General features: G+C 37.6%; 1 protein-coding gene across 1 annotated transcript in view; it reads left to right on the top strand.

Annotated features, from left to right (window-relative positions):
* Whsc1l1 (Wolf-Hirschhorn syndrome candidate 1-like 1) overlaps positions 1-12,499 on the top strand; it is a gene marked incomplete at its 5' end in the record, with an annotated part of 121,702 nt that overhangs the window by 29,238 nt on the left and 79,965 nt on the right. The window contains 1 exon segment of the mRNA XM_005398440.2: positions 9,884-10,602. Within this exon segment, the coding sequence (XP_005398497.1) occupies positions 9,928-10,602 (675 nt within the window).

Here is a 12,499-nt window from a genome sequence, read left to right as displayed (position 1 = left end):
ATATATTTTTTTTTTTTTTAACCCAGGGCCTTGTACATGGTAGGCAAGTTCTCTACTACTGAGCTATGTACCCAGCTTGTTTTATTTTGAGAAGTCTCTCACTGAATTGCCTAGGTTGGCCTAGAACTTGTGGTCCTCCTATCTCAGCTTCCCAAGTAACAAGGAGTATAGGTATGCATCCCAGTGCCTAGCTGTGTAATACCTTTTTTTTTTTTTTTTTTGGTATAATACTTTTTAAAATATATTTTGATCTTTTGTTAGGTTAATAGGTTCCATGGAAGTTGATTTGACTTCATGCCATTCTCTGGTGATTTTAAACTTTCCAGGGAAGTTTGTTCCAGAGCCGAGTCTCAGAGGTGGCTAGGTAAGCGTTGTCAGTCAGATGTTACCTGAGGAGGTGGCACCTGCTTTTCTTTTACAGTCTCCATAGAGAGACCCTCAACAGCTCTTTAAAGTGTTTCACTTATATATGAAAATTCTTAGATTTATACAATTCAGTTTCTGTCCTCTGAGCCTTCCACTTGCATTCTAAGAGCATGTGAAATACTGGGATAAACTTACTTCCTGCTCTTGAGAACTTATAAACAGATAATTTCAGGTTAATTCCAAGAAGTGTGCATAGGATATTTTAGGAACATAGAGAAGAGTTACACAGACTATCTTAGAACTTCTGTGACTACTTCTTAGAAATGTTGTTTTGTGCACGTAAGATGGTGAAGAGTTAAGCCAAAAAAGTATAGAAGGGCGTAGTAACACAAGACATGCAGGAGATCACAGTAGTAAAGGGACCAAGGTATGAAATCCCATGTGCACAGTAACCCTTAGTAACTAAGCATTATTAGTGGAGTGGCTTTAGGATGGACAGGTAGGTTAGGGTGTTGGGGCTTTTTCAAGATAGTGGAAAAACCACTGAAGAAGTTTAATCTGAAGAGTGATGTGGTTAGATTTACAAATTAACCTGGGAATATGTTTAAGGGGTGGTGGGCCTGAAGACAGAAGTAGGCCATTTATGTAGCGTATTAGAACCACTGTGATCCCCAAAGACCTAAGTAATGATAGCAATATGAAGAATTAATTCCTTTCTTTCTTTTTTTTTTTTTATCTTTTTGAGATGGTCTTGCTATGCAGTTCAGGCTGGTCTCGAACTTGGAACAGTCTTCCTGCCTCAGCCTGCTGAGTGCTGGGATTACAGGCATGCGCCACCATGCCCAGCCTGAACAGCTTCAAAGTACAATAAACTGTAAAGTTTTCTTTTGTTGAGAAAAGACTGGCATTTCAATCATAGAGAAAATGAGTATATAAATGACCCAGTTTGTAATTCTATAAAGTAGTAACCAGCAAATGTACACTGTACTGAGAATTGCTCATTTTATGAATTTGTTAGTGATTTAAGCTATGCATTTACATGATTAATACTTAATTACTTTGGTATACATATGTACACACACACACACACACACAACCTCAGACTTATTTTTTTTTTTTGGTTTTTTGAGACAGGCTTTTGCTATGTAGTTCAGGCTGGCTTTGAACTGACTTTGTAGCCCAAGCTGGCTTCGAATTTGAAGTGATCCTCCTGCTTCAAACTCTTGAGTGCTGGGATTACAGGTGTGCAGCACCTCGTCCAGCTCAAGTTTATCCTCTTGAAGCACATGGCATGATTCCTTTTCCATATTTTCTCTACATCTATGATTTTTTGTTTTTGTTTTTGTTTTTTGAGATAGGGTCTCGCTGTGTAGCTCAGGCTGCCTTAAACTCATAGCAGTCCTCCTGCCTCAGCCTCCCAAGTGGTAAGGTTTCAGGCACGAACCACTTTGCATGCCTACATCTGTGATTTGACTAAAGGATTCTGTAAACTTTTGTTATCGTTTCTCCCACAAATAAGTTGGTAAATAAGAGCTCTAAAGCTTTTAGTTAATAATTTCTGACTTTTTTATCTTTAAAACTATGGACAGCTACAATAAAATTAAGGAAAAAGTATTTATTGATTGATTTTATTTTCTTCTTATTAACTTTGAAACCTTGCTCAGAAGAATATCCCCTCATCCCACCAGCACTGCACTTTAGCCCAGGGCACTGTACCACTGGACCATCCCCCAACCCTTTTTATGTTTTTATTTTGGTACAAGGTCTGAGTTGCCTGGGCTGGTCTCGAGATAGTGGCACTCCTGCCTCCGTGCCCTCCCGCGCCCCCCTCCCCCATGTGTACCACAGTACCTGCTAGAGTAAGAATTTATTTAGAGGAGCTGTTTATGTACTGATTTCCTTTCCTTGAAACTTAAGATTAGAATGCATAGAAGACCAATACAATTATTTAGTCTCCCTGCAAATTGTTAACTCTAGGGAAGGAATAGGGAGATGGGAGGTTTTTTTTTTGTTTTTGTTATTTGCAGTTGGTGATTGCAGGAAATAAGCAAACTTCAAGAGCGGATGCTATGGAAGAGAGTTTAATCTTCCATTTACTGGCTGTGGGATTGTGACCTTGACTTTTCATTTTCTCAATGGGAATAGTAATAGTATTTTCATAACAGCTTGTTCTGAGAAGTAAAATAATATAGCAGTGTTAAAACATTCAGTACAGAATTGATATGTAGTAAACTGTCAAATGTTCACCACTCATTATTAATATTATATTTAGTAATAAAAATTAAACATGCTTTCCTCATGAGGGATTTATTAAGGACACGGATGTGAGACTTTTGGGTGGCCTTTTATTGCAGTGGATGAAAACCCCCTAACTTCCCCAGCCTTCTTTCTTGTCTTCATGGCTTCATGCTCCTTTCCTGGCATTGTTTTTCTTCTTCAAATTCTCTTCTAACTGTAGTAGTAACAGTTTAATTCATAGTCAGCCTTCTGTTTTAGACAGATTATTTTACAGCCTTAACTCCTAAAATCTTAACTTGACTTACTAAAAGACTGTAAGTGCACATAGGTCAGATTATAGTTGGTTGCATGGTTGCTTGGTTAGTATTTTACCAGTTCTGTGTGCTGACCATTGTAACAAACAGTAATAATAGCCAATAGGCCTTGAGTTCTCGCCATACACCAGGTATTTGCCACAGTGGTGTTCATGGATTAACTCTTTGTTCCTTGAACAACCCTCTGTAACAAGGGTTGATATGATACAGTTATAAGTATCCAGTTTCTGGATAAGGAAAAGTAAGATTTGGGGATACTGAATAAATTGTCTAAATGGCTGACTAACATTCCATTTGAATTTTAGCCTGTACTTTGAACAGTACTTAGTTGAGAGCCTCCTAATTAATAATGTCTTAACCATTGTGTCAGTGTGTCTGCTGTTTGAGGGTTGATTGCCTGATACATGTAAAATCACTATATAAAGAAGTGCATGTCCTAAGATATCTTTTAAAAAGGAATTGTTGAAAAACAAACCTTCCACCTTGATTGGATTATTGATCCTATTGTCCTGGAGGTATAATACAGAAAAGCACCTATTCATGCTTAGTCTTTCTGGAAAATATAACTGTGTGGACCATTGGCTTATTTAGTATCAGAATTTAATGGAGTCTCTTACCAACTTAGGAATTTTATTTACTCAGTAATTTATTAGAGTTTATAAGTGTCATTTTAAAACATCAGTCTATTATACCATGTGGAAATAAGTATGCAAAAGTCCGTGAAACAAAACAAACTTTAAGTACATTTAAGTAAATAGATAATTTCCAATTTCAGATTGTTTAGTCATTTCATTATTATGCAGTGGTAGCCAAGTAATCCTTAACTTCAGTTGCAGTAAAGCTTCCTGAATCCATTTCCATTGCAGATTCCAACTTTTGTTATCCTGCCCTTCACAGCTTTCCTTTAGGGGTAAGATAGTTATAAGATGGCAACTTCAAGTTCCAAATCTTCATTGTGTCTTGTCTCAAGGGAAGTTTTCCCATTGCTGTGGTCTTCCAGGCAAAGTAAGTTTCAGATGGATCTAAAGAAACAAGTCGTCCTTTATTTCAGCCATAGATAAGAAACTCGAAATGGAGGAATACCACCTACCTGGTTGCACTCATACAACACAGAAGCCACTCTGTACCACCTGAGCCATAGGGTTGCATCCTCGGTAACAAGGAATGCTGCTGGCTAGGTTTCTGAGCTCTGTATACAAATGCTCTGTAATCGGACCTGTGCCATGTATATCAAACCTATGTTTGGTAATTGATTCCACTTGTCAGTCTGGACAAGTTTACCAGATGGTCTGAAGATTGCTAGTGAAATCTGTAACCATACTCTCCTTTCTTTACTTACAGAGCCAGCTATTTTGTTTTTGAACCTAAGATCTTTGTACTCGGCTATATCCTTAGCGTTTTTTTTTTTTGAGACAGGGTCTTGCTATGTAGTTTGGGCTGGCCTTGACCATGTAGCGCAGGTTGGCCTCAAACTTACAGAGATCCTCCCACCTCAATCTCCTGAGTACTGGAATTACAGGCATACACCACCACACTCAGACTAGGTTCAAACTTGTATTTCTCTTGCCTTAGCCTCCCAAATTCTGTGATTTTAGGTATGTACCACAATTGGTGACTTTTTTCCCCCTCTACCTTTAAATATTTTCCTTTAAGTCAGGTGTGGTGGCACATGCTTGTAATCATGGCGGGGATGGGAAGTTGAGGCAGGAGTATCACAAGTTTCAGCCCAGCCTAGACAATTCAGTAACTGAGACCTTGTCTCAAAATTTAAAAAAAAAAAATTTTTTTTAGAAGGGGTGTACGTCAGTGTGAAGGCTTTAGCCTCAGTTCTCAATATAGTACCACATATACACACACAAAGAAAAAAAATGTTTAAACCTTTAGAAAACTTAAAAAAAAAAAAAAACTATGGTCAACATCTAGATTAGCCAATTAATATTTTGCCTTGTTTGCTTTACTCTAGATATATGTACTTTTCTTTTAACCCCTGAACCATTTGAAAGTTGTAGATGCTCTATCATGATACTTCACCTTGAAATATTTCACCATGGCTTGCATTCATCCATTCGTTTGTTTATTTGTTTATATTCATATATTTATGAGACAGAGTTTTGCCATGTTGGCCTTGAACTCACTATGTAGCCCAGCCCTCAGCCTCCTGAGTGCTAGGATTACAGGGGTGTGCTACCCTGTCTGGTGCATGACTTTCCTAAGAATAAGGATATTTCTGGTGGACAGATTGCCATTATCATGCTCTTTGTTTCGTTTTTGTTTGTTTTTCGTTTTTTTTGTCATAGGGTCTTACTATGCAGTTCAGGCTGGCCTTGAGCTCACTTTGTAGCTCAGGCTGGTCTCGAACTCACAATGAACCTCCTGCCTTAGCCTATGCTCTTTGAATTAATAGCTTGAGCTGGGGTTGTAGCATGCATAAGGCCCTGGGTTCTGCCACTAGTGTGTGCGTGTGTGTGTACACACACACACACACACACACACACACACACACACACAGTGCAAGGAAAACACTGTGTATTGGAAACTCCCATGTTATTGCAAGATGATAATGTTATTTCTTTTCTTAGCAAACTAAAGCGAAATGTTCAGAGTTAGTACTGGAGAAGAGAAAAAGTAAATATCACGCTTTTTAAAGACTTAGGTTTAGATCTAATCAAAAGCATCAGAAACTTGAGTCCCTGAAGACATAGGTCTGGAAAAAAACATGCTAGACTGTAATTTGGAGACTAATTTGAAAAGTGATTTTGTATATGACAGTTCTGAGAACCAAAAATACAAATTGCATCTTGTTACATGTCAGGATTAGCATGACTTTCAGCTTGAGATATGAATGAAAATTTTTTTTTAAGACAGGGCCTCGCTATGTAGTTTAGGCTGGTGGCAGTCCTCCTGCCTTAGCCTCCTGAGTGCTGATATTACAGGCATGTATCACCACACACACCTGAATGAGAATTTTAAATTCCACCTGTACTGTTGCTGCATAGCAAAATTTTTCTTCTTTTTGTTTTTGAGACAGGGTTTCTATGTAGACCAGGCTGGCCTCAAACTTGCAGCCATCCTGCTGCCTCAGCCTCCTGAGTGCTGGGATTACAGGTGTGTGTCACCGTGCCTGGTCCCAATTCTTCATAAAAATATAAAGAAATTATTTCTAACATTGATTGTCATTACCAGCAGTAGGATATGTGCCTGGTCCCAATTCTTCATAAAAATATATTATAAAGAAATTATTTCTAACATTGATTGTCATTACCAGCAGTAGGATATGTGCCTGGTCCCAATTCTTCATAAAAATATATTATAAAGAAATTATTTCTAACATTGATTGTCATTACCAGCAGTAGGATATGAATCAGACTGCTAGAATTAGACTGCTGGGTTAAAGCCCAATTCTGTCACTTACTAGCCTTGTTTACTTACTTAAATTTCTTTGTGTCTCTGTTTCTCCATCTGTAATGGGAGGTAATATTTACCTGGAACTTGTTGGGAAAATTACTTCTAGAACTATGCAGAGTGCTTAGAATGGTGTATAGCATCTGCAAAATACTATTTAAATGATAATGGTGGCTACTAGGATAAGTGTTAATTTTGGCATTTGCCACGGAATAAAAGCATATGAACAAAAGAAAGAAATCCTTGAGAAACTTGTAGCTTGGGAAATGAAAATGGTATAGTGGTAAAAAAAAAAAAAAATCATGGGCTTTAGAGTCAGACAGGCTTCAATTCAGAGTCTAGTTCTGTCATTTTGCTTTACTGTTTATATAGGCCAGCTAACTCACCAGATGCTCCCATTTTTTTCACCTGTGAACCGAGAATCACAATGCTGTACCTCTCTGCCAAGTGTTGTGTCTCACTGCTGGGCTGGTCTGATTTGAATTTGATCATTCCTGCCAAACTGTCCCATCAGTGGCTTGTACCGCTTCTCAGGGAGTCTTTGATTACAGTTGCAAAGACAAAGTATTGATTTAGCAGGCCAGATGTTATCATTACAGTTCCTTAAGGAAAACTTTAAAATAATACAAAAAACTGTAAGACACCTAATTTGTGGGACAGTAGTTATAAATGCATATTACAGTATATACACCAGCAATGGGTACTTGTAAGATTTCCTTGTTAAAATTTAGAGATTTAATTAGTGAAAATCTATTCATTAATACAAATCACTTTCTTTTAATTTAATGAAATCAATTTGTTGATTATTCTAGTTTTAATTGTTATGAATAGCATGAATATATTTGGAAAGTAATTATTCAGATTCAAGCAGGTAACTAGATTTGGTCCATTTATAGACTTTTTATTAATTTTATTAGTAAAACGATCGATAAAAACAGCTCTATTTGTACCACCAGTGGTACAAGCCACCTGATGGGACTGTCACACATGTACCACTGGTGGTTCAAGCTGGCAGGAATGTGTTAAGACAGTGAATAAAGTGCCTGGCCCAAAATAAATGCTAAGAAAGTGAGAGTCCTCTTTCTTTACTCCTCTCATCTCACTCCTCCCTCTAGTAGTTCCTGCAGTTTCATTTGTTTTTTGTATGCTGCCTTATTCATTTGTTTGCAATTCTAGAACATCTGAAATTATTTCTATTATAGCAGAAGAAGCAGCAAATGTATAAATTGGGTGGCTGCACCTTGAAAAGTGTACTGTTAGGTTTTCTTTGCTCTTTTCTTTTGATGATTTAGATTGCTTTCTCTACCATTATGGTAGATCTGAGGTGGTAGATTTTATTAATAGAATTGAACTGGTATGTCACCTCAGAATCCTTCACAGTATTCCAAGCAATTTTGATCGTTACATCAGAGCTGATAGTAGTAAAAATGGTGTGTCCTCCCTGCTTTGAGCTTTCTAGATGAAAATATCAAAATAATATATGGGCTGCCCATTACTCTCCTTTCTTGAGATGTGGACTTAAAACTTTGTGACAGAAGTGGTCTTGTATCAAATGTGGTCTTGTATCAAATGCTTCTCTACTTTATAACATTGTTACATAATGTAGCCATACCTTCTAGAGGAGTGCAGTGATTGTAAAAATATAATGCAGTGATTAAATGTGTGGGTTCGAATCAGCTAGAATGTGGTTTTAAAATACTCAAGCTCTGAACCCCCCTCCAGATTTATTAAATTAGAATTCTTCAAGAGATAGACTGTGACATTTATATTTTGTAAAGTACCCCACATTGTTGTACTCTGTGTGCCCCTTGTTAAAATAACTAGAGGCCAGGCTTGGTGATGCATGTCTGTAGTCCCAGCCACTTGCAAGGTGTCCTGTCTCTAAAATAAAACTAAAAGAGCTGAGGGTGTGGCCAAATGCCACTGGTGTTCAGTCCCCACTAAAGCATGCATGTGCATGTGCATCTGGATACTGGCAAGAGTATAGAGAATTAATAAGGCGTCATCCCTCAGTATTTTATGAGTGTAAATTGATAATACAGCTAATAAGCTAGGTGTGATGGTGTATGCCTTTACTCCCAGTTGTTTGGGAAGCTGAGGCAGGAGGATCACAAATTTGAGCCCAGCCTAGGCAACTTAGTGCTTTAGGAAGATCCTGCCTTAATATAAAAATAAAAAGACAGGGCGTATAGCTCAGTGCAAAACCCCAGCTAATAGAACAGCTTTACAGTATCTGTCAAAATTTCAAATCTGTTCTATAGGAGTACATGAATGCACAAAATATAAATAGAGTTCTGAGAATTTTTTTTAAGACATGAGAAGGATTTACTGGAGGTAGGATGCACTCAAGAGCAGAGAAATGAGACCAAGAGTGTTCTGTTTTGTTTTTGAGACAGTGTCTCACTATTTAGTTCAGGCTGGCCTTGACTCACTCACTGTGTAGCCCAGAGTGGCCTCAAACTCGTGGTGTTCCTCCTGCCTCCGCCTTCCAAGTGCTGGGATTACAGGCCTGTACCATCACACCCAGCTGTGTTTTCTGTAGACTTGTTCATAATACTAAAAAATTGTCGCCGGGTGTGGTGGCGCACACCTGTAATCCCAGCACTCGGGAGGCTGGGGCAGGAGAATCATTGCGAGTTTGAGGCCAGCCTGGGCTACAAAGTGAGCTCAAGGCCAGCCTGAACTGCATAGCAAGACCCTGTCTCAAAAAGACAAAAAAATAAAAATAAATAAATTTTTTAAAAATTGTAAGCAACTAGTTGACTATCACTATACAAATGATTGAGTGCATTATAGTGATACATTTATTTACTCTTCAACCATTTCAAGGATGAAGTATGTATAAAAAGTATATGTGCTGGTATGCCTCCAGGATATATCATTAAGCAAAACAAATTAGGATAAGCCCTGGCTTTTGGTTTTTAGTTTTTTTGGTGCCAGAGATCAAACTCAGGACCTTGTGCTTGCCAGGCAGGTCCTGTACCGCTGAGCTATATGCCTGGACCAAACTATTTTTCAAATTTGTAAGTAAACATATAGAGAAAAATGTGGATGAGTACCCGCCAAAGCATTCACAGTTGTTGTCTGTGATGTAGAAGAATGATGTAAGGGGTAGGCCTTTTTACTTTTGTGTTTAAAATATTTGGAGTAAGACTTTATTTTTATAATACAGAGAACCACTGGACAAAATGTAAATGATTTTAAAGAAATTGCATACGGAAACTGTGTCAAGATTCTGCTTACTTTACAAATACCAATTTTAATCTTAATAATCTGTAAACTGGGAAACAGAGGAATTTCAAGATTGTTTTGCATGTTTGCAAAGAGGATAAAATTTTGTTATAGAATTGTAAAAATAATTGGGAATTTAAAACAGATAAGGATTTTAGATAAAATGTATTTGCCTTGTGTCTTACGTTGACCTTTAAGAAATACATAATGTCTATGTGTATCTGGATATGAAAATTAAGTTCAAACATTCTAGTTTTAATTCTTTTTTAATTTATTAGGTTCTGGTATATAAGGATATTAGTACTTTTTAATTCCTTCTTTTCTAATTTTAGGCCCGATGAGAGAAAGGGACAGTTAAGGATGCTGGAGCAGAACAATGGATTTCTCTTTCTCTTTCATGCAAGGGATCATGGGAAACACAATTCAGCAACCACCTCAACTCATTGACTCCGCCAACATCCGTCAGGAGGATGCCTTTGATAACAACAGTGACATTGTTGAAGATGGTGGCCAGACACCGTATGAAGCTACCTTGCAGCAAGGCTTTCAGTACCCACCTACAACAGATGACCTTCCTCCACTTACAAATGGCTACCCACCATCAATCAGCATGTATGAAACTCAAACCAAATACCAGTCATATAATCAGTATCCCAATGGGTCAGCCAATGGCTTTGGTGCAGTTAGAAACTTTAGCCCCACTGACTATTACCATTCAGAAATTCCAAATACAAGACCACATGAAATTCTAGAAAAACCTTCCCCTCCACAGCCACCACCTCCTCCTTCGGTACCACAAACTGTGATTCCAAAGAAGACTGGCTCACCTGAAATTAAACTAAAAATAACCAAAACTATCCAGAATGGCAGGGAATTGTTTGAGTCTTCACTTTGTGGAGACCTTTTAAATGAAGTACAGGCAACTGAACACACAAAGTCAAAGCATGAAAGCAGAAAAGAAAAAAGGAAAAAAAGCAACAAGCATGATTCATCTAGATCTGAAGAGCGCAAGTCACACAAGATCCCCAAATTAGAACCAGAGGAGCAAAATGTAAGTTGAAACACCTTTTTGAAAAATTTTGCAATCTTTCTGATTTGCTAGAACTCAAGGAGATTTTTGTTAGCTTTTGTTACTTCAAATATGTCTTTTTGGGGGGGTGGTACTGGGAATCGAACTCAGGACCTTGTACTTGCCAGGCAGGCACGTGTGTTTCTGAGCTATATCCCTGGCCCTATTACTTCAAATACGAATATTTCTGGTGACATCTAATTGCTAACAAGGTGCTTAGAATATTATTAAGGGACTGAGTAAATGTTGAATAAATGAATGGACATCATTAAAGTGAAGAACTATTTTAAAATCTTGTAACACCAAGAATCTTGTTTATGTTTCTTTGTTTTAAGACCCTCAGTTATTTTTACTTGCTAATAAGCTGGGTTTTGAAGATGAAGAGGAAAGGCACAGAAATAGTTTTCATTTATTTTAGACCAACTTTTGCTCATAGAGCTTAGATTTAACACTAATTGCTAATGTGTTTGCTACATAATAAACTGATGTAACGGAGTCCTTTTTATTAAAATCAGAGTTAGTATTCATATGTATTGATTAAAACTTAAGGTGATTTATATAAAAGTCATCCTTCCTAGATAATTTTTTTTTTGGGGGGGTGGGTACTGGGAATCAAACTCAGGACCTCACTCTTGCCAGGCAGGCACTGCACTGCTGAGCTATATCTCTGGCCCATCCTTCATAGATAATCTAAAATGTATGGTGCTGATTTTTTAAATACTATATCTGAGTTTCAATATCAAGTTGCATAGCAGTAATGTAATAATAGTTATTGTTTGACCTATCAATTCTAACTTGAATGCAGAGTTCATGATACAAATTTCAGATGTTTCTTAGACATTGATTTAGGAAGAAAATGATATATGTTTATTTAGATGACAATTACCTGCTTTTACTAGCTAAATGTTGAATAAATTAACTTACTGTTTTCTGTTCAAATGTTTACTTCTTACTAACTTATCTTTCCCTTAGTAGCTGGGCTCTATTACTTCATACAACTCAAATGCGATCTTTTTCTGGATAAAGATCGCAGTGGTTGTAGGCTTTCACAGGTTCAAGTGTAGTGTTTCAACATGTTTTCTCTTTGTTCTATCATTTTCTTACCCACTTAATGCATAATGATTGGATGCCTACTCTGAGCTAGGCACTGTTCTTCAAAGATGTGACAGTGAGTGAAAAGCAAAGTTGCTTCTCTCGGGGTACTCATATTCCAATGGGGAGAGTATCAGCGATAGGTAGCTTCAAAGCTATGAAGACAGTAAAAGTGATGAGGTAAAGGGTAAGCAAGGACACCTCAGCTGTTCTGATATCTTAGTTCTGCATGGGTAAGAGGAAGGCTTTGGAATGAAATGATTGCTGAAATGCATTCCTCTTGGGTTGTTACGTCATATATCAACTGCCTCCCCAAATGTAGCCCTCTGTGTCCTTTATTGTCTTGTCAAGTAAATGAGTAAGTGGAAAGAGAAATGAGCTATGTGGACTCCAGAAACATTTGCAGTAGCATTTCTTTTTTGTTTGTTTGTTTGTTTTTCCGGTACTGGGAATTGAACTCACGACCTTGTGCTTGCCAGGCAGGCGTTGTGCTGCTGAGCTAAATCCCCAGCCCCCAGTCAGTTGAATTTTGATGAATTACAATTTTACTGTACATGAGGACAGTTGTAAGCTTAAGTAGATGCCATAATGAAACTTTAAGCCTAGAACTGCAAAGGCTCTTGCTTATTCTGTGTTGTGCTTTTGCTAAGCCAAGCAATAACTAGAGCTATGCACAAATAAGTCTGTATTGTAACTTTGAATGTTTTTAAATTATATGGCCTTAACTTGAACAACATCTGTTCTGCTCCCTCAGTACAGGTGTGTGTGTGTGTGTGTGTGTGTGTGT

This window comes from Chinchilla lanigera, unplaced genomic scaffold (assembly GCF_000276665.1).
Source record: "Chinchilla lanigera isolate Chin_1 unplaced genomic scaffold, ChiLan1.0 scaffold00062, whole genome shotgun sequence".
In the NCBI taxonomy this organism is placed as follows: Eukaryota; Metazoa; Chordata; class Mammalia; order Rodentia; family Chinchillidae; genus Chinchilla; species Chinchilla lanigera.
The sequence above is the reverse complement of the archived record's forward strand: the minus strand, read 5'-3'. Positions and strand labels throughout refer to the sequence as shown.